The 23,628-nt window shown below is 36.0% G+C and overlaps 1 protein-coding gene across 3 annotated transcripts in view; it reads left to right on the forward strand.

Annotated features, from left to right (window-relative positions):
- The first annotated feature begins 1,247 nt into the window (after window positions 1–1,247).
- LOC126964668 (germinal-center associated nuclear protein) overlaps window positions 1,248–23,628 on the forward strand; it is a 357,720-nt gene continuing 335,339 nt past the window's right edge. The window contains exon 1 of one of the 3 annotated variants that reach the window (XM_050807970.1): window positions 1,248–1,298. In XM_050807970.1, the coding sequence (XP_050663927.1) occupies window positions 1,285–1,298 (14 nt within the window). In that variant the 5' untranslated portion in view covers window positions 1,248–1,284. The other 2 variants (XM_050807935.1, XM_050807952.1) reach the window with 2 other exon arrangements.

Consider the following 23,628-nt stretch of genomic DNA (forward strand, 5'->3'; position numbering starts at 1 on the left):
TAGGAACTATGAAAATATATTCGTGTACATACAGTACGACTCCAGCTTAAAAGACCACCCACTGCTTTTAATGACATATTTTCAAAGATTGATAAAACGATCCCAGCCTTGTATGGCCGTATTTACACCTGTGTGTATGTCACCTCCACCTGTTTGCAGCTATATGGTGGGAATTTTTTTATTTTTCATAGTTTGGAACAAGATATGGAAAATTATATAAATTTAAGTTGGTTGGAGCAAAGCTAAAAAGTGATGAAAATTTAAAGATTCGCCTCATAAGTTCGAATTAAAAAACCACAAAAAAGAAAATTACCTCTTGGTTTTAAGAAAAGACAAGATATAGATTATTTGGAAAGAGAAATGACGTCACAGCCGCTGACATCAAAGTTTACTTAATAAAATCTTTAATATTATTTTATTTTTGTAACTTAATAATTTGAACAGTAGTCCAGAAAATCGTTTCTGTGGTAAGTATTTTCATTTAAGTTAAGTTAAATAACAAAGGACCCAAAATGGAAGACTGATACTACTTCTTGCTTTACGTTTACCACGTTTACTCGCGTACATGTCTTGCGTCCAATTAAATATGATATAAACTTATAAATCTAACCGTAATATATAGATATACTTTCCATTTTTCCAAATGAAATATCGTAGTTAATTGTTTATTGATTCTTAAAATAGTTTATTAAACTTTAAATTCCTTTTCATTATATTGTACTGTACATGATGTGCAAAAAATATTTAAAGCCTTAAAATTAGAGTTACCTAATTTCTGTTAATATGTATTCTGTTATAACTTCAGATTCAGGATCCACGCCAACGACTTCAAAAACATTTATTACAACATCTGAAAACCGAATGCCAAAGACTGTCTAACGAAACTACTACACAACGCAAAACAGCACTATTAAAAAATATTAATTATGTAAATTGTTTTTTCTTTGAGATAACTAAAACGTATCCCTAGTTTAAACTAGTTAAACTTGGCTTAGGTCCATCTTAAAATAAACAAATGGAACCTTAATATTAGATCACATTAATATTAATGTAACTGACGATATAATAATATACATATTTGTATAGTATAGTTAATTATCGATAAAAATATGGATTGATTCCAACCCTATATATTTATTATATTGGCAGCTCTGATATTAGTTGATTATGTTGGTACGAAGATTTAGTACAATACAATACAAGCGACATTTCTCATTATTTTCTATGGCACCCCCGTCTCTTGTTTGAACCTAGTATTTAAGTTCTCTTTGGGCGCTGGCGGCAATGGGCAAATTAAGGTATTAACTACCTACCTAAATATTATGCTTTACATTTCGCCTTTCTTAATTCTATTTTTATTATGTTTGTAAATTGAAGCAAAATATATAACCAAATTAAAATGAATACGAAACAGCTTAAAACAACCGTGTGCAAAGACAATCCTGTCGGATGTTCCATTAGTGGAACCTGCAGTGAGATGTGCCCTCAAACAGAAAAGGATTTGTAAGTTTTTTATTTATAGGTCGACACTATATATTGAACAAATTTATTCGCTAGTCTTAGTGGTTTGGCCTATTTTGCTGTACATTATCAATATTACTTATTTTATGTTTTCAGACGGATTAGAGAAAGAATGATCAACATCTTAGAAACATTTCAGGGCGAGTATAAATTAGTGAAGTGTTTCTCTCGTTCAGCAGCAGATTCTAAAATGGCAGTTCCAGAAATCCTAAGACCATATCCTATATTAAAAAAAACTATGCATTACTTATTATTATCCACTTATTATCCATTGCCCCTTTAATTTAATTATAAATCTGCGTATGACTCGTATTCAAAAGCTGTTGACTTAGTTTGGGGTCCATTGCAAATCTTGTTGTACATAAAGCTATTTGTATTTTTTGTATATTGAAAGAAATTGTATCATTGCTGTAGTAAGTAGCCAATAACGGTGCAGTTCTTATGTACGCCAGTTACATATCCGAACTGTGCTGAATATTTCGCTTTTAGTTCACCGTGACGTGAGGTAATAATGTTGCTATAGACAGAAGGTTTTATAAATATTGTCACCTGAGTACCCCGGAAGTAAGCTGTTTCTACACTTTAGTTGTTCTTGTGACTACTACTACTTCCAGCCAAAATATTAGTGATGATAATTGCAAATGAACTATTTATATCAGTTATTTTCTTACTTGCACAACAATCGATCAATAGATAGATATTACTTCTTACTTTGGTTTATCCGTGGAAATTACTGAAATCCACATAAAAGAAATAGATACTTTTATGCGGATTGCTTTCAATTTCTCTATTATCCTAATTACAAACTAAAAAAATTTTTCTTTGCATATTCCACTTGCACCAAAATCTACAATGAATGATGACGTGTTTAGACTCGATGTTGTATGGATCACTGTTAACTGTGGTACAGACGCCATTAAGTGTAAGTTATTGGATTTGGAAAGGGAACTGGCTGGAGTTGACAACGCAGCCTTTTGCCCTGTACTTTCCCCGGGGCGTAAAAAGAATAGGGGAGTCCATGGGTGTCGTTAGAGGTGACTAAGGGCTTTTTAGAAGTGGGAGAGTCACGCTGCCGTCTTTTGACGTCAGCACAAAAGGGCCAGACTCGTCCGGGTTAATTACCACACTCGCACAGAATACTGGCGTGAAGAAGCGGCCTAGTGCCGCTATGTTTCGCATAGGTTAGTGTCGAGGACCGGTACTCTGTTTTCTTTGGACGTCAGAAAGTTGAGCGGGCCGGATGGTATTTCTCCAATCGTGCTTAGAACGTGTGCCGCTGAGTTGCGGTTGACGCGTTTATTCCGGCACTCTTATTCCAAAGGCGTAGCACCCGACTCATGGAAGTCAGCCCTTGTCCATCCGATCCAAAAAAAAAGTAGACAGTTCGGATCCGGCAAACTACAGGCCTATTGCTATTACCTTCTTGCTCTCCAAAATCATGGAGAGCATAATTAGCCGCCAGCTCTTGGTATACCTAGAGGGTCACCAGTTGATCAACGACCGACAATACGGCTTTCGCCATGGTCAGTCGGTAGGTGATCTTCTGGTATACCTAACACATAGATGGGCGGCGGCTATGGAAAGCAAGGGGGAAGGCCTGGCGGTTAGCCTGGATATAGCGAAGGCCTTTGATCGTGTATGGCAGAAGGCGCTCCTCTCAAAACTTCATTTCACTTCCCGAGAGCTTGTGCATGTGGACCTCCAGCTTCCTCACTGGGCACAGCATACAGGTCGTTGTCGACGGATATTACTCGAACCCGAAGCCCGTGAATGCTGGAGTGCCCCAAGGCAGTATTCTATCTCCCACGCTGTTTCTTCTGCATATCAATGATATGTTGGACACCACTAACATACATTACTATGCAGACGACAGCACTGGTGACGCCGTATACACGGGCCATGCAGGTCTCTCCCGGGAAATCGTCGACCAGTGCCTGGAGAAACTTATGTCTTCCATCGAGTCTTCTCTTGAGAGGGTCGCGGAATGGGGTAAATTGAACCTTGTCCCATTTATCCCCAGAAGACTCAAGTATACGCGTTTACCACTAAAAAAAACCCATTTGTCGAATCACCGCTCTTCGACAACACTTCCCTTAAAGCCTCGCCTAGTATCGGAATACTGGGTCTCGAAATCTCGAGCGATTCCCAATTTCGTGGCCATCTCCAGATGGCATGGAGGGCAAAGCCAAATTGGCTTCGAAGAAACTGTGCGTCATTAATAGAGCACGGCAATACTTCAAGCCGGCCCACATTCTAGCGCTCTACAAAGCGCAGGTCCGGCCACACATGGAGTGTTGCTGTCATCTCTGGTCTGGCGCACCCACCCCAGTATAAGCTCGATCCATTTGACCGCGTGCAACGTAGAGCAGCTCGAATTGTCGGGGACCCAGTGCTCTGTGAACGGCTGGATCACTTGGCATTGCGTAGAGATGTCGCTTCATTGTGTGTCTTCTACCGCATTTATTACGGTGAGTGTTCCGTAGAGCTGTTTAACCTGATTCCTGCCGCCGAATTCCACCTTCGCACGACACGCCACAAGTTAGGATATCATTCCCACCATCTGGATGTGTGGCGGTCCTCCACAGTGCGGTTTTCAAGGAGCTTTCTTCCACGTACTACAAAGCTGTGGAATGAACGTCCTTGTGCGGTGTTTCCGGTACGATACGACATGGGTACCTTCAAAAATAGCGCGTACACCTTCCTTAAAGGCTGGCAACGCTCCTGTGATTCCTCTGGTGTTGCAAGAGATTGTGGGCGGCGGTGATCACTTAACAACAAGTACGCTCGTTTGTCCTCCTATTCCATAAAAAAGGGAAGCTTGTTGAGTGCGCTCTCGCCCTAATTGCAGTGCCTACTGTTTAGCGTTTATACGCTTGTTGTTATTTTCATCAAAATCAAAACGCCGCCAGAATCTTTCACAATTAAAATGGTTAAAATATAAGCGGTCAAGTATGATTCCAGGAAAGAAATCATTCCACAATTACAGCCTACATTTGGAAATGGACACATATATTATACAATGATATTTTTTTTATGTTGATTCATAGCGCAAGTCTTGCAGCTTGGCCAGAAATGCAACTATGAACTAAGCAGTAGCTGCCGTCGTAGCGTTCAGTTGTAATGTCGCCTATTAAATATTATAATATACAATCGTCCGGTTATCAAAACGTGCCGTGGTCAAAGGCTGACCATTGAAGCTGTATGATGACTGATGTATTATGCACACATTCAATATTATGCAACGTAGGTATACCACTTGAGATATAATTCAAATATATACCTAAGTAAGTGTTGGCAATCTCCTCCTCATTTGCTTCTACGCCCCTATTCGCAGTAAAGTTTGTAAAATTCGAAGCTAATTTTCGTGGAGACAACGCCATGTTTATATAATGAGATTAAATATTTTGGAAGGACATTGTCTTAACTTGAAAAATTATGTCAAGACTTTTCTGATAACCATAGAGAAAGTAACAACTAAGTTTGTATTTCTAAACACACGTCAACGAGAAACGCAACAATATGTAAAAGACGTTATCGTAGTCTCTATTTACTTAGTTATTGTTGTTTATTAGGGTAAACATTAAGGAAAATTAAACCAAAGCTGGAAAACATTTTGTTTCAACGGATATTGTTCACAAATTCACGCATTTCGATTGTGTAAAAGTGCCTACTGCCAGTAAAAGCCACGCCAAAGTTGGTTGAGCTTTTTTGGAAACTAGTGAGCACAAACAAGCAAAAAAAAGAAGAGAAACTTGTCGCTTGGTCACGAATGAACGAACGAAGGTCACGGAATGGGATAAATTGAACCTTGTCCAATTTAACCCCAAGAAGACTCAAGTTTGTGCGTTTACCACAAAAACCCTATTTGTCGTATCATCGCTCTTCGACAATAACTGTCTTAAAGCCTCGCCTAGTATCTGGATACTGGGTCTCGAAATCTCCTGCGAATGCTGATTCCGCGGTTATCTGGATGGCAAAGCCAAGTTGGTCTGGTCAAATCTGGGCCTCATAAATACGGCAATACTTTAAGCCGGCTCACATTCTAGCGCTCTACAAAGCGCAGGTCGCGTTGCTGTTTTATTGTTATCTCTGGTCTGGCACACTCCAGTATCAGCTCGATCTATTTAACCGCGTGCCACGCAGAACATCTCGAATTGTCGGGCATCCAGTGCTCTGTGATGCCTGGATTACTTGGCGTTGCATAGACACGTCGCTTCATTGTAAGTCTTCTACCGCACTAGGCGATCCGTTCGCTCGTGTGTCCTCCTTTTACATAAAAAAAAGTTACATACACTATTTTATCTACCCACATACCATAAGCTTCCATGATGCATTCAGGAGCCGCATACCTCATGACCGCATGACCTCCATAAATTTTAAACGGTAATGGCGATGATGAAAAGTTTTCTGGCGGCTGTCATAGTTCTTTTTAATTCGGAGACAAACTAGAGTCGACTCCAACAATGATATCGAACGATATCATTCGTCAAACTTGTTTGCAATTTGATATTTCATTGGAACTAAACGTCATCTCGACTGATGTTAGAATAGAGGCCAATCAATTTTGATCAATCAAATTGTATATATATATAACTAAGCTATGTCTCATAGTCAAAGTCTTTGAGAAGATAATACATACCTTCATTAAGAAACTCCTTCCACCCATCTCAACCTTATTTTGCTCAGTGAATATCTGACTGAAGCCATGGACAATGGTAGTCTAGTAGATGTAATATATACCGATTGTAGCAAAGCCTTTTACCGAATAGACCATAAGACTCTTTTATCGAAAATTCAACTATTTGGCAGTGTGGGACTTGCATCGGTGGTTTGCATCTTATATTGACCGAAGGTCACAAGCTGTAGTAATCAGTAATTATATCTCGAGCTGGGTAACCATTCCCAGTGGGGCTCCACAAGGATCGCTACTTGGTTGCCTACTTACGTTGGCTCGGTAAGAAAATATCCTTTTTTTTTGTTTTCATTACAATGATATTTAACTCTTATTTTATGACATCAATGCTCGCGCAGCCGCTGTAAAACCAGTCCGACATATTAACGAGAGATCGAACCTCGAAAGCACTTATAAGCTGAAAAAGTTTTAGTTTTACTTACAGTGTTACTATTCCAATCGCTAATACCATACACGTAAAAAATGTTTAACAATTTCTTTTTGAAATGTTGTTATCCATCTCTACAAAATTGAACTTGAAAGAATCAGGTTAATACTTTATTGAATTAATTTAAAAACAATACGAGCAACTCTCGGCGCATAACATTAGAGATGATATCTTTCAATAATTTTGTATGACAGGATGATGATAAGCACAAATTATTTGATAATATATTTTAACTGCAACATTTTATTATTGGTGGTGAACTTACTTTTCTAAGGTCATTCTACATTTACCCCCTTATTCATATTAGTCTGCTAACTTAAAGCATTGCTAATTCTCACTCTGTCTTCTTCTATTGACCTAAGTCAGAATTAGAAAAACCACTCCTTAGCGGCTGTTTTAAGTAAGTGGACCATTATGAAAAAGGGGGATAATCAATAGGTACAGGCCCGGTCTAGATTAATGCTAGTGACAATTAATTATCAAAAAATTTGTTCTATTAAGTATTTATAAGCGCTAATTATGTTAAAGTTTAATAACTTTCGTTAGTAAATATAATATGTTCGCCGTTTTTGGTAAAAAAAATGCAAATGTTTTGAAACAACGGAAAAAAAAAAGCATCCTTGCATTATCGGCGCGAGTGACGGGCACGAAGTAGTGCCTGCTTGTGCCAATGCACAAATCACTTTTTGTAAAATTATGCCTTTCGACAAAACTTGTAAAATTACGCCTTGTAAAGAAAATATCCGGAAGACGTCCACTGGTGGACAAAGACCTCCCCCAAAGATCTCCGATGAAGGCTTTTCGAACGACTAGCGCCATCTCTGTGGCCCTGTACGCTGCCATTAGGAAATGGAATATGAAAGCGGTAAAGAGGATACTGAAGGAGTAGGAAATAAATATACATATAATGACAAGAGTTATTTTCTTCTAGAAGTATAACACAATGTGATTTATCTAAAGAAGAGTTTTATTTATTAAATACAGATAAGTTTTACATAACAAATATCAACTAATAAAACACTTACTAATGTAAGAAAAGAGAATCGACAATTAAATGTTCCTGCTTTACTATTCTTATTATAAAAACTTGACTCGTCTTTTGCTCTTTTAAATTAAAGAAAATTATAATTCGACTGAAATAAAAAAACAACACATTTTTGAAATAAACGTTCTTTAGGTGCGACTTGGGGTTAACTCAGAATATAATTCTGAAGGTAGTAACGTTCAGTACCTCCGGCAGAAAAAAGTCAATTGAAACATTTTTTAACCGTTATGGTTACAACTTAATAGTATTACAAAAATTTTCTCAAATTTCTCAGTAATATTTTAGGTTACAATAATATGTGTTATAATAATAATTTAATTATGTTTATTCAATTATTTATTGATAACACGGCTTTAATTAATGTAAGTATATATTTAATGGTGTAAATTAAATCTTCTCGTCTTTCAACTTTTTTACAATATCTGTTATATACTGGGTGTCTCAGAATAGGTGGGACGAGGGCGAATGAAAATAACATTTGTCTATGAGCTTTCAGATAATCAAAAAAAGTATACAGGGTGTCCCTTGATGAAGGGAAAGTGCCTTAAATGTCGTAGATAGGGTATTTTACTGAAAGAAGACTTTATGTTATATTCAAAAGTTAGTAATTCTGCATTTAAAGATTTTCTAAAAATTACTTGCCTCGTCTGGGAATCGAACCGACTTAAATATAAAAAAAAACACCCATACTTTGCTAAAATGCTCAAAATGTGATCCCTCCTGTCTTACGCAAATCGCCAATATTTTAATGAGTTCGCTGCCTTTTGATTTCCTAATCATTTTATGGTGAATACTCGATATGATATGGCACAATTCTGTTTGTAACTCGCCCACGTTCTCGTATCGCTTTTAAACAAAAAAAAAACTATAAAGCATTTTAATTATGAAGTGGGTACTTACTTACGAATAAACAATACTGTGGAATGATAATATCTCTACTTTTCGAACGTCGTCGTCGGCAATAAATAACTTTCTTAAACTTTAACTTTGGGACACCCTGTATGTATGTATCTGTTAATTATTCATAAAGTTATTTAAAATTAAGTCTTACTTCAATCGCGCGTAAAGATTACACGCACACACTTTTTTTTACTTTCTCCTCACAGGTAGCCCTCTTATGGCTGAATAGACATTTGACATTTGAGTATGTAACAGTTCAGCCATATAAAATCGCAAGTCTGACACCTTTTAAATGTTATAAAGAAGCGCCTTATTCAAAAAGTCTACTTACAATACGATTATAGAATATATAGAGGATAAAATAGTATGGAAAATAGAGCATCTATTCTGATAAATTTTGTTTTCAAATTTAATTTGTGTAATTCATCCCAGAAGTGAGAGTTGTCACTTTAAAAACATGACAAATTGCGTCTATCCCTGCACTGAGACAAACAAATGAATTTTGTATTTTACCGAATCTCGTTTTTGGAATAGCGATTTTATTTTTTATCTCTGGTATTGATAGTATATTGTTTCTATTTCTTCTATTATAAACTATACATATGTATATTATTATAAATGAATTGGGTTGCTTTTGTTAGAATACCTGCGTGTTTATAGCGATTTCCAAGGGCTTCTCTAGAATTCAGATGATAGATGTCCCATATCGCCCTTTTTGCAAAACAAATATTGTTTCGATATCAGCTGCTTTCCCACATAGCAAAATTCCATATGACATAATGCTAAGCAGATAACTGAAATAAATAAATGTTGCTGTGTTAATATCAGTAAGATTTTTAATTCTTCTAATAGCAAAAGTGGTTCTAATGTGGGGTAATGGGACCCCCCATTACCCCACATAAGAACCACTTTGTACCAATAAACTGTCAAAAACATAGTGTGTTTAAAAATATTTAACAAATTGCCATAATAAATATGAGACGAGACAGTCGTAATTTCAAAATTTAAAGTAAGTACTTATTAACTCTATTTAAAAAATATTGTTTTTATTCAATACTTGAATATTATCAAACGTGGTAACAGGCATCAATCTTATTCTTAATATTATAATTTTTAGTGATTATTTTTGCTACATTATCTCAATATTACTGTAATTGTATATTGTAGGGTTTTTTAGGTTTAGTTTTACGTTGGCCAACTTGAATGTACCAGTTATTGATTTAACTATGTTAGTTTATAATAATAATTATAAAACCTAACCACTGGAATATATGCATGGCTGTCAAGGCAAAACATGTGCCTAGTCTTAAATTTATTACAACTTTAGCTGTAGGTAAGTAAATGTTTCTTGCAAATAAAGAACTTTGACTTTAATTTACTATTATTATTCGTTGATATATTTTGTAAGATTTAAACTCATGGGATCGTTAGGTGCCCGTTGTGAAGTTAGTTTTAAGGTTATTGGTTGGTACCCATTCTTAATACACAGAGAAATCACGGGTACACCTACTTCACGTACCTAGGTATCACCTGAGCATTTATCTCATGTAGCATGAAATTTTGATCAAAATTGTTATTCATACTTATACCTAATTATTATTATTAATTGTTTTGATCAAAACTATTTCTGTACAAAATCTATTAGGTAAATACATCTTTTGCAAGAAGTCTTTCTATATATAATTGTTGACAGTGACAGGTTGAAGATGTCTATAAAAGGCGATATCTCCCTGGAGTCAACACACTGGATGTATTAGTTATAACTTAAAATCATAACAAAGTTTTATCCCTCAACAGTTAAATAGAGTTGTAGAAATAAGATTCTGAGACTTACATATATAAGGCGTAATTGTAAATTGCTGTAATAAGTAGATTATAAGTAATATTGTACATATTTTAATAGTTGATATAGAAATTTGAAAATTTTATTTTTTTAACTGATCGACACACTTCCGCTGCAGCTGTTGACAAGTTATTCTGCCCGATTACTATTCGAGTCTTAGTCATTGTGTCATTATTCGTAATTTATTCTTAGATATTTAGGGTTTGTTTTAATTAAAGTTTAGTAACGATTTTCTATTTAATTTAATTTAGCTAGATAAAATAGCCCCAACACTAGCTGGTCAATTTATTTAAACGAATATGTGAACCTACTCGTATAGACCTCACTTTGTGCAATTTTGTCAATCATGAAATAATCTAATCTAAAATCATGCCAATTTTCAAATAATACGCAGATGTTATCATTTAATTATTTAAAATTACAGTATGTTTTGATTGAGATGATTTGATTTTTATCTTTATAGGTATAGCTATTTAAATTTGAAGCTGATATTTGATACAATGATATTTAATACTATAATATTATTGGTGCAAAATATATTTTAATATATATATATATATATATATATTAAATCCCAACTAATATTATAAATGTGAACGTAAGTTTGTTTGTTACGCTTTTACTTAAATTATTTAAAAAAAAATCATAACCTAAATACAAAATATTGATCATTTATATTCCTGTTTCGTCCTTAGACTTAGGTCCCTCACTACTAATTACGTATGTCAAAATACTAATTTGTCTAAACATTTTCCAAGTGTAGTAGTTTTTTCCGTGTAAACGTAGAGTACAAAATTTTGATAAATTAGTTTAGTACGTTGTAATAAGATCTTATGCACTGAGAGCATAAAAGGGACATTTTGTTACTTGTTTTTTTTTTATATATTTTTAATATTTGACTTCATTAACTATGAACCTGCTGTTATAATTAAATTAATAAATTATAATTTTATAATCAAATAGTGTGATAATAGTCACCATCTAGTTCTTCATTATCTCTACAATAAACAATTTGTTATGTTTTTAAAGTGATAACCCTCACTTCTAGGTTTAATACAACAAAGCATACAAGATTTTATCTTTAGTTCTTGGGAATAAATAAAAATCGCAGGGCTCCAGGTCAGGACTGTATGGCGGATGACTCATTATCTCGACACCTGCCATAGTCAAATATTCAACAGTCCGTTTTGCGGAATGCGCTGAAGCATTATCGTGGTGAAGGGGGATCCTGCTTCGAGGGCGCTGCTGTCGACTAGACAAAAGACAAACAGCGATTGACATACCAGTCTGCAGTAACTGTCTTTCCATCTAGAAGATTGAAGCACATTGTCGCGAAATGACTTTTCCGACCAAAGAATGAGGCAATCATCTTTTTTCCTTGACTTCTTCTTTTCTTTACCTTAGTTGGCCGATCCTCGAAAGGAAACACCCACTGAGCTGATTGTCTTTTGGTTTTGGGTTCTTAGCAAAATATACAGCTTTCATCACCTGTGACGATGTCAAATACAGCATTTGAATCATCGCCGTTGAACTTATCTAGCATTTGGCGACACCAGTCCATGCGAAGGTCGTCGGTTAAAGTATGGGGAATCCATCTGGTACAAAGCTTCCTGACGCCTAAATATTCGTGTAATATTTTTTCAACTTGACTCATACCAATGCCTAGGCTTGCCCGTATCTGCTGATAGGTCACTCTTATTATCTTCAGTAGTCACTGTTAAAGGACGTCCCTCACGCGGATCATCATTCATCATTGAGATTGCTACGTCCACGCTTAAACTCGTGAAGCCAAGTTAAGTTAAAGTTAAGGCACGAGATGGCGCTTCATTACGAAATGCTAATCGCAGCCTATCATAGCTTTGTTTTTGAGTAAGCCCACAACGAAAGTCATTTTCACGTGTAACAGGCGTTTTACATTTGCCGCCAATTCTCAAATACAAATAACAAATGAATGCAATATACTACATTAGGTTACCAAAGAGTTCTAAAATTGAAATTCAAAAAAGTTTTTATTAGCATTGTTTCTAACTGGCCAGTTCTAATCATTTTCAGTGTTACCCACGTACTACACAACTTATTACGAATTAGTTAGCTTGCTATTAAGTTAATTAGTACCTTCTACAGTTACAATCTGATTGACCGCAAACTTATTGAAATAAATAAGTCATCCGAGAGATCGCAGGTTCGAGTACCTCATCGTTCATAATTTTTGATTACAAACTAAATTTTACACAATTAACCCCAGAAGTGATTGATATCACTTTAAAAATAACAAATTGTTTAGAAATAAATCACATCAAAAATCCATTGAAAAATTTCGCTGAGTGATTCTGTTCCCTATTTTATTTATTGTTATGAAATTAAGTGTATGACTGAACTTAAGCCATTGTTAATCAATGTTATGAGTTTAATAAACGTTTTGATTTGATTTGCCGCTGCTTAGACTGTTGCTGATTTGCTGTTGTTGCTGAAGGTATGGAACTCATCATTCCATCTTCCTCGGTGGCAGGTCACAACCCTGGTTTGACCGCTTCTGCAGAAGGCCCTCTCGCCGAGCAGGATTTTGCTGTCAGGCTTGGGTCAACGCGGTGGTATCTGAGAATGAAAATGCCAGCGAACCTACAAAAAAAAACCCTATAATCACGCGTCCAGGCCCCTCAATAGAGTTATTGCTGTGGCAAAGTCGAAGTAAATAGGCAGTATTGTCGAGAGATTTGTACGCCTTCCCTAGGGAACTCGTGCGTTCTGGTCAGTTGCTAAGGCTGTCCAAGGAAATTCCTGCCAGCGTGCCATTTCGCCACTGCACAATGACGATGACTTGCTGACAAAACACGTAAAACTCCCTTATCGAATCAAACTCGACTCTGGATTACCAAGATGCATTACTAGCACATATTCCCCGATGCGACTCATACATGACGGAAGTAAAATTCCGGCATGTTTGAGGCGCTTTCCACTTTAGAAATTCATAAATCTATAGGCCCCAATAGTATTTCTCTGATGGTACTGCGATATGTACTTGACTTGGCGCCGGTCCTTACCCGTCTTCTCCGGCTCTCCTACTCATCCTGCGTAGTCAGAAAATTATTATTATTATGTGCCTATAGGGCACCTGATCCTTAAGATACCTTATACGCACGTATCGATGGTAAAGGCATTGGCGGAGAGTCTGGACATAGCCAAAGCCTTAGATCGGGTGTCGAACAAAGCACTTAAAGCGAGTTTAAATCCTCTGGGCTTCCCGAGAGTTTCTGCAAAGGATTACTAGATTTTTGGCTGATCGGAGCATCAACGTTATTATCAACGGAGCATGCTCCGACTTAAAACCCATAAGCGATGGTGTCCCGCAAGGCTGCGTGCTATCACCTACACTATTTCTTCTGCATATCAATGCTGTAAATTAGCGGTATTCACTGTTATGCAGATGACAGCAGAGGTTATGCCACTCACGCCAGCCTTGCAAACATCTCTCGTAATAGCGTTGACGAGAACCGGAACAATAATAATTGTGTGTCTGAAACAAAATATTTTAATTTTATACGATAGGTTCATTCATGTAAACTTTCTTTGAATTATTGGTGTCGTTGTAGTAAATTATGTACAAGTGGTTACATATCGCTGAAGCATATTATAGCTATGAAATGACTAATGATTGGAATAGTTTTAAGTAGCTATATACATCAGATCATATAGCTTTAGAACAGAGACACAAGAACACATTTATTAAATATATTTATTTATAACGTTACAAAATTACTGTCAAACAAAATGATTAAATGATATCATCTCTAATGTTAGATTATCTTACTATTATTTCAGTAGAAAATAAGTGAATCATTGTCATCTACTTATTGTTAGTCTGAATAGCGCAGAGAGTTGCTCGTGTTTTATGTTTTTAAATTAATTCAATACAGCATTGTATTTACTTGATGCTTTCAAGTTAAATTTTGTAGAGATGGATAGAAATATTTTAATAAGAAATTGTTCAAAATTTTTTACGTGTATGGTATTAGCGATTGGAATAGCCACTGTAAGTAAAACTAATACTTTTTCAGCTAATAAGGGCTTTCGATTAAAAGGATCGATTTCGTTAATATGTTGGACTAGGTCTTACAGCGAGCGGCTGCACTAGCATTGATGTCATAAAATAAGAGTCAAATAGCAATGGAATGAAATAAAGGCTATTTTTGACCGGGATGTCACAAGCATTTTAGAATTCTAAAATTCTATTTACGGCAAAAAACTAAAGAAACTGTTTAAAAATGCTCGTGTCCTTAGTAAATTTTTAGGTAAATTGGTTTTACTTTTGTGAGGCATTTCGAATAAGAAAAAAAATATTTAAGTAATAATAACCGAATAAGCAGAATTAGTTAATCTTAAATATATAACAATATTTATTCAGTATTGCGATTATATATTTTTTTATATAAGAGGGGGCAAACGGGCAACAGGCTTACGGGATGGGGAGTGGTGAGGCAGCCGCCATGGAGAACAAACTCATATGTAACGTTTTTATTATTGAAACAAAACAAATCTTTAAACTATATTTACAATACAATGACTACATAAAATTAAAACTATCATTACGTGGAAGCGCACCAAGAATACTGGTAGCATTACCACCTTGGATAGCAAGGCTGGTCCGTTGACCGAAATAGCTGCCAGAGCTGGGGTTTCCAGTAGCCTTATTGAGGCGCGAAGATAGTATTTTGAACATTCTCCGCATCTCAACATATTTGCGACGCTTGCTGTCTTCGGCAGTCAAAGCAGCAGCCGCAACATCAACAGACGTAACTTGGACATGAGAAGGAGCCAGCGTGTCGACGCAAGTCGCGTCCCACACTAGCACCCTTCCCCAAGCCCAAGCCACCAGCGTCATTCCATCAGGACGCTTGCCATCGCGTAAACAGCTGGTATATTAAGAGCGGCAAATGCCCTGCGAATGACTTCATTAATGCTGGCGTGACGACTGATAAGGCCTGCCGATCTTAGGCAGGACGCCCAAGAGCATCTACCTGAACGCCACATCTACATTGATGTGGTTCATTCAGTTTTATAACTAGCCGGAGTGATACGTATATTTACAATGTCATGCTGTCAAGTAGCGTTCCAATCGGCGCAGAAGGCAAGGCGTAGCCAAAAGCCCGACTCATTTTGTGTCACGGCCAAAATACGAGCACGCTCTGTTCTGTCAGTAGATGAGATCAAAAGATCATCAAAGGCTGACTTACAAAGAAGTGCGTCCCATGCTTTTTGACACTTTAAATCGTCTGGAAAATTTTGAATATTTGCAGTATTTAGCCAAGCATTGTTAGCTTCCTTCAAATACGCAATCTCTGAGTTACCTGGTACATGATTTACAATTCTAAATCATGTACTAGAAACCAAAGGCTGCGCACTATGAACTAAATATAGAAATGCTGGTAAGGCAACGCCCGCAACTTTGCGAGTACCCAAACCACCAAACCGTATCGGTAAAGAGGCTTGAAACTATTCTCGATCTGTAAAAGCGCAATTCAAAACGGCTTCTAGAATATTTTTAAGCGAAAAATCAATCACATCAAGTAAATTTTGAAATTTCCATATCGAGCTAGACCTTAAGAGGTACGTACATAAATTTTGGAAAAAATAAACAAGTCCGAAGAATAGTTAAGGCCATAATCTGTCTGAAACGTTATTAATTTTTTTAATGTGATCGCTGGAATTGAAACAGGAAATGATGGGGCTCCAAGAAAGTGAAGTGAATTCTTATCCAAAATTAATATTGGGGGCCAGAACATTAAATTTATTGGTAATATCAACCCGTATTAATTTAGATCATTATTTATTTATTAATTACAGGCACTTGAAGTAGTCTTTGAACGCTGTGAAATGGTATATGTGAATCCGAAATATTTTAGTAATGTGACACTAAATGTGAGACGATATTCCCGAAACGGTTCATATAATTTAAATTTAGGTGGAAAAGTACTACGCGCATTAGACAAGAATGTTTCGGTAAGTAACGAATCGAGAATAGTATTACAGGGTATATATACTTAGTAGTTACAGTTATGGTTTGCACCTTTATTTACTACACATTTCTTCGTCTCCACTGTCTGTCAGCGCAATAAAGATCTAAATAAGAAGGTACTTTTGCCATTGAATAGTGTAGAGTTATAATTATAGTAGTTTAATAATATTTTTTTAATGTTGATAATTGTAATAAACTTTCGAAGTTCGTTTGTACAATTCACAATTATATTTATAAATCTCCAGGCAAACTTGAACTCGCGCCCCTGCCATGATTCCTACATTGATACGTTATTAAACTCGATGTCGACGGCGATATCTCTATCCGTAGTGGTACTCTTCCGAGTAACAGCAGTACATGCAGGACACACCCAATACGGGCTACATGTATTGAATTTGAGGATATGCATTCAGTGTGGTATAAACCATTACATTTAGTGCATCTAATTCTTTTTTGTGTCACCACAATTCCAATATTACATGCCAAACACTCTCCAACCATGATTATTTAGCAATAGTATGGATACAGCATTGACGACGAAATAATACAAAATGACTAGAGGCTAATGAGAAGAAGTAGCAAAAAACTCATTGCCACTTTTTGATGTGAAACATCTATAGCCGCACGTAAAACCGATTTCTGGCGTGGCGACGCATGCCGTGGCGACGCGTCGCCTTGTCACAGTAATACCGTCCTCAGAGGCAATATCGAATATAACTATTACCGAAGTCACTGATTAAACGAATTAAGTAGTCACGATTTGAAATAAATTCGTAAATTTTTGTATTTAATGAAAATAAATGTTTATTCAATAAGTAGTCATCGTTATCTGGAAAAAAAACGTAATATTTTATTTTATCATTATGACATATTTAGTTCCTATCACAATATATTCTTTTCTGCATATTACTTTTACAAAATAATGTCGATGTTTCACATCTGCCAGGCGTCCCGTGACGGCTCACATTTTTTTAAATTAATTTACAGATTTACATAATATGTAATAATATTATAATTACCAACAATATTGGTTTGTTTAGAAGTTTGTTACTCTTTCAGCATATCTTTTTTTTATATATCAAAGGGGGAGAACGGGGAAGAGGCTCACGGGATGGGGAGAGGTGAGGCAACCGCCCATGGACATCCGCAAGAACAGGTGTGTCAAGAAATGCGTTGCCGGGCGGAAAGGTGGGAGTATGCTTTTTTCTTAAAGGTCCCTAAGTCGTATCTGTTCGGGAATACCGCAGCCGGTAATTGATTCCACAAAGTAGCTGTGCGAGGCAAAAAATTTTTAGCAAAACGCGTGGTTGTGGAATACTCTGGCATTCTACGTCAACGTGATGCGGGTGATAATGTCCGGTGGTGGAATTCGGCTACTGGAATCAACCCGAACAGCTCCTCTGAGCACTCTCCGTGATAAATGCGGAAGATGCAGAGAGAACCCACATCTCTACGAAATGCCAAAGAATCAAGCCGATCGGAGATGACTTGATGGTCGATGATTCGAGCCGCTCTTCGTTGTATGCGGTCAAATGGATGAAGCTAGTACTGGGGAGCACCCGCCCAGAGGTGAGAACAGTACTCCATGGGCGGCTGAATTTGCGCCTTATAAAGTTGCAGGCGGTTGTTTTTAGTGAAGCACTCTCTCGCCTTACTGATTACACCAAGGTTTTTAGAGGCCAGTTTGGCCTTCTCTTCCAAGAGACCACTGAACTGACATCGCTCGATATATAGACGCCAAATATGCCAATACAGGCTGTGGCAGTTAGAGGAGTGTTCTCGAATCGAGGAGATACGTCAAAGGGAGACTTTTTATTGGTGAACGCACAACCATCTTCTAAACGAATTTTAATGAAATGTTGAATGCACATATTTTATGACCAAATAGGATATAGGCTACTGTTTGTTTTTTTTCTTTTTGCTGTTGTTTTTCGTTGAAATTGCCAAATATGCTATATTATAGAATATTTTTTTCATATTCCAGATCGCTTTAATTCTTGAGGAATATCTTCATAACGAGTATCAGCCGTCGTTCGTGCAATTCAAGTTTGCGACCTGCGACATGTTGAAGTTTCCATATATTGACCTTGGAAAACGATATAATTTAAAATGTCCTATTAAACCGGTAAAATACTTTTTTATATTACATAATTGATACCTTTCTACACCCACGTACATTTTATTTAATTATCCAATAATTTACAAAATATGAACAAATAAAATACATTGTAAAAACCACGGAGGTTTGACCCTAATGCATTATCTTCACGAATCGCACGACGAGAACTGATAGTGTCATCGTACGATCGTGTTCAATTAGGACGACATCTAAGGGGAGTTCCAGTGTTAGTTTAGAGTACAAGATAAGTTTTATTATTTAAATATCTTATAACTAAATATTTTTCAATATCTTATAACTAAATTTACAATACTATGACTACATAAGATTAAATCTATCATTACGTGGAAGCGTACCAAGAATACTGGCAGCATTTCCGCGTTGCATCCGTTAACCGAGAATTGAGGCGTGAAGATTGTATTTTCAACATTCTCCGCGCCTCTGGGCCCCACGGGAAAATAAATAATAAAATAAAACTTAAGATAAGTTTTACATTGCGATATTGAAGTACCTATACAGAGAGACATGTAAAAGATTCAGTAGAAATAATAAATTTAAGAACGAACAACCTACTTTTTAGGTACATCATATATTTGTTGCCAATTTTTGTTCCACGCTAAAAAGTAAATCAATTAAATAACATGTACATGCATATTTAATATTCATTGATTATATTGATTGTTTTTATGCTATCCGTGCCTATTAATGTGATGAAATGGGAGGGACATCGAATTCTGACAAGGTGCAAAAGTAATGTGACCGTGTTGCACCTAGTATGTATGGCCATTTATTGGTTACTCTTTGAGAGTTAACAGAGATAAATACTCTCAGAGATATTGAGATATTGGGATCGATATTAAATCAAAATTAAGCTAAGCTGTCTGTCTCCACAAGCAAAGAACATGTTAACAAGCAACGTTTAATTGTTATTGATATTCATATTTCTGTGAATTTGTTCCCAGGGTTATGTAATGCTTCGCAATTTGACAGTTCTTGCCGCAAACTTTCCCGCTGTGTTTCCATTTGAAAAAGGGCGAGTATATGTGAAGTTTTACATAACGGACACAGAAGAGACGATGGCCTTGGGATACGTTTACGCTTCATTTAAGGGATCGCGAAGATCGCGTCATTTTGCAACGTAGTACCTATCTAGGTGCAAATATTTTTCTATAATAAATTAAAAAAATTACAAACGTTTATTTCGAGATAACTACGATCCATTATTAGTAAACTTATAATCTGCGCGTGTTAGTAATTATATATATGAAGTAACATATTTATTTTTATTACATGGCCAACATACGGACAGTCTGAAAACTGTTAACGCTGCCTCGTTTTCGGCGGAGTTGAGAAGCCGCTTTTTTGTGTATAACGGCGCTGAAGCTGTCGGCCTCTGCGTGTGCAAACTACAACAGTGATCTGACGGCGTTATTATTCTGGACCCGCAGGGCGCTGTACGATTTATTAGTGTAGCACGCCCACAAACTACTGGAGTAGAGCGTGGATTTTTACTGCTGTCAAACAACGCGCGAATCTGCGTGCTATTACGAAAGTATATTGAAAGTACTGTAACCTACTCACTAAGAATTACATACACACACAAAGCCAGACACACATACACTCACATTTCATTTTTATTTCTTTAATTTTGTTTCGTTTGTTATTATCATTTGTCGAGAAATCACTGACCGTTTTAACATACAGTTACAGTTCGAAGATACAGTTTTAACTAGTTTCGGGGTCAGAGGTCAACCTCTTTTAATATCACTGCAAAACCGTTTTTCAATGTTAGTATTATTACAATTAGCGATAAAAAGATGTAAAGTGTTATGTAATAAATATTAGTTGTACATTTAGTAATTTCAGTTTTTTTCAGTGAGTATAAAAGAAAATGAAATAAAGTATTATTATTATATTCGCTCGAAATATATGAATATGTACTGTTATCCTGTGAGTGACGGTAACATGATCATCGAGGTTTTTTATTTTCTTGATTTCGTTTAATCCATTCAAAAACCGCACATTATGACCACCATAAAAATAGAGTGTTTTGACTTTTGTTAGAACAAATTTCTTATCTGCGACAATGTTAGTATTGCTAAATAGTAACATCGATTTGGATAATATTATTTCATTAATATTATTTCATTTCGAACAAAAATAAAAACGATTAGCCTCTATTATAATATCAGTCGAGTTGACGTTTAGTTCGAATTGAAATGTCAAATTGCAAACAAGCTTGACAAATCTTGCACGTAAGTAAGGTAACGATATGTTAGTTGGGGCCATAAACTTAGTATACTACCTATGGAGGGTAGAGGTAAGGAGAATCATCTGTGTATCATGGACTAGTAAAAAAATAAGGACTCCGTGTCACCTTACATAACAGTGTAGCACCAAAACTAGCCGATTAACGTGTAAATACATAGCCCCACGCACACACATTACTACAGGCCGATAGGCGGCCATTATGAGAATTGTCATCGTCTGTGACAGATCAGTTTGCTTCTGATAAAATATTTTAAAAATGCCCTCGTGCGTTGTGAAAAAGTGTAAAAACGATACTATAGAAGTATTTGTGGTCACATATGATTATTTAAGGGAGAAAAAATTGTGTAACTGGTATCCCCCGTAACCGCACACACACTAACGTAACGGTGCTTCACTTGATAATATCACGGCGCGGAGCTCTTCTTTCTTTACTCGTCCGTGCTATGTATATGTAAAAGTGTCCGTCAAAATGTATTTAATTAGGGTGGCCCCACAGTAGCATCAGGGTGAATTTTAAAATACGTGCCAAATATAAAATAATACTAATCACTCTAGGTGCGCGTTTCCCTATAACTATTCTTTAATGTTATATTTACTTCATTATTTTGAACAACGTAAGTTGTTGAAATTTTAAATAATTAACTACTTTAGTCGACATTAATATTAAATTTTTTAACTCGGCATACTTCAATTCGATTACAATTGCTACATTCACCATACTGCATACCGTGCCCTGCGCCTACGCCAACGCCATTGTGGAAGATTTTTGAACTGTTATTTACAGCATAAGCTGGACACTTTTGCAAATTTTCACCCATATGAGATGAATCTCCTTGCCTCTACCCTTCATAATACAACAGTAATAGACGAATAGATAATAAAATATTGTATATACACGAATTAGAGCCCGAGCATCATAGGGATTGACCAAAAGCAAAATACTATTATAATATTATAAATTCAGATTATATTTATATATATATATTTATATACAAGAATTGCTCGTATAAAGAAATATATAGATATACAAAAACCTTCTGCGAAACACGCTGCATGTAATGGTACAAGTATTATTCCGACTGTATCAGTAGTTTTGCAGTACATAGGGCACAGAAAAAGTGTGCACTTTTAGTTAATCGGAACTAATTGAATTTCGAATGTTATATTTTTTGAAACGTTGCAACCTTCTTAGTAATAAGAAAAAACAATTGGAAGGGAAATCATTTGACAATTGTTTTTTATCACACACAAAAGTTCTACGTACGCAACGAAAATGGAATTACGTCGAATAGATTTTCGAGCGATCAATTTTTATGATTTGAAATTTGAAAAGTTCTCTCTTGTATTTTGATTTTGGTCCCTGTTCCACTGACACTCGCGTTTATTTTATGTGTTATTTACAATTATTGAAATTTTTATATTATGCGCAACTCTTCTTTTATTTAAAAAATCTATGTTCTTCATTGCTGCGCCATACCGGATGTACCCAACAACGTCTAACCCTTTGAATGTTAGCAAGTTGAAGCAAAGTCATAACAGCCTCGTCTTCTGAAGAAGTCATGTTGTTGTTCCTAAAAGTAGACACTTAAATGCAAAGTTACGCAGTCTAGATAGACGCGAATACAAGCCTACTATGCTTCGTGTTGTTAATTTTAAAATTAATACATTTATACTTTGTTTTATTAGTATATATAGGAATATCACATAATAATTAGAATCAAGTATTAAGGTTGTTTCTTTACTCGAACAAAATTTTAGTTGAATCATATTTTGAACGTATGTTACAATAACATGCAATAAATAAAATGCCAAACATAAGTAACCACGTGGCCGCAGTGAATAAGGAGTTCCGGCAGCGCATGGAATTTTAGCGACATGAATGGCATAAAATGTTTTTCAATGTCTTCTATGGTAATGTATTATTAATAAAAATTACAGTTGTTTCTTCACTAGAGCTGAATTTATGAACTCGACTAACGGTCGTTCCCAATATAATATCTACAGATAGAGTTAAATTACTACCTTCTACTGTAGCTGTCAATAATCTGAAGCTGTCCCAATATACCCGATAAGTCATTCTTATCGAATCTTATATTGGAACGCGTGACTTGCAATTTCAATACAAACTTCTATCGCTGGTAAGAAATACGTGGTCCCATTGACAGACAGCGTGTACAGATAAGGTGAGTTACCGTCGATAAGTTTATTGGGACAGAAAAGTCAACGATAGTTACGATTTTTATCTCAAAAAAGAGATAGACTGAATATTGGGAACGGCCGCAAAGCAATAATAATATTACCTAACATAACATAATATGCCTTAGAATCCGTATATTAGTATTTCCGTCCTACCGAGTCGTTACCACGGAAATGTAAACTCAAGTTTGGTTGTGTACATACGTAGGAACTATGAAAATATATTCGTGTACATACAGTACGACTGCAGCTTAAAAGACCACCCACTGCTTTTAATGACATATTTTTAAAGAGTCTTTCTAAATCAATCTACATTTAACCAGTCTTAAATATATTTAAATTAACATTAAACTTACAAAGATTTGGCATCTTGCAAAACCCAGAGATTGATAAAACGATCCCAGCCTTGTATGGCCGTATTTACACGCTCTTTCTCTTAACATACAGTGCAGTACAAATTTCTTTTTACGTTATGACCAAATTACTAGCGAAGCTTACAGTAGCCGCCGCGGTAGTTATGACATTCACAATTACGGTCACCTCCACCTGTTTGCAGCTATATGGTGGGAAGTTTTTTATTTTTCATAGTTTGGAACAAGA

This window comes from Leptidea sinapis, chromosome 1 (assembly GCF_905404315.1).
Source record: "Leptidea sinapis chromosome 1, ilLepSina1.1, whole genome shotgun sequence".
NCBI classification, from domain to species: Eukaryota; Metazoa; Arthropoda; class Insecta; order Lepidoptera; family Pieridae; genus Leptidea; species Leptidea sinapis.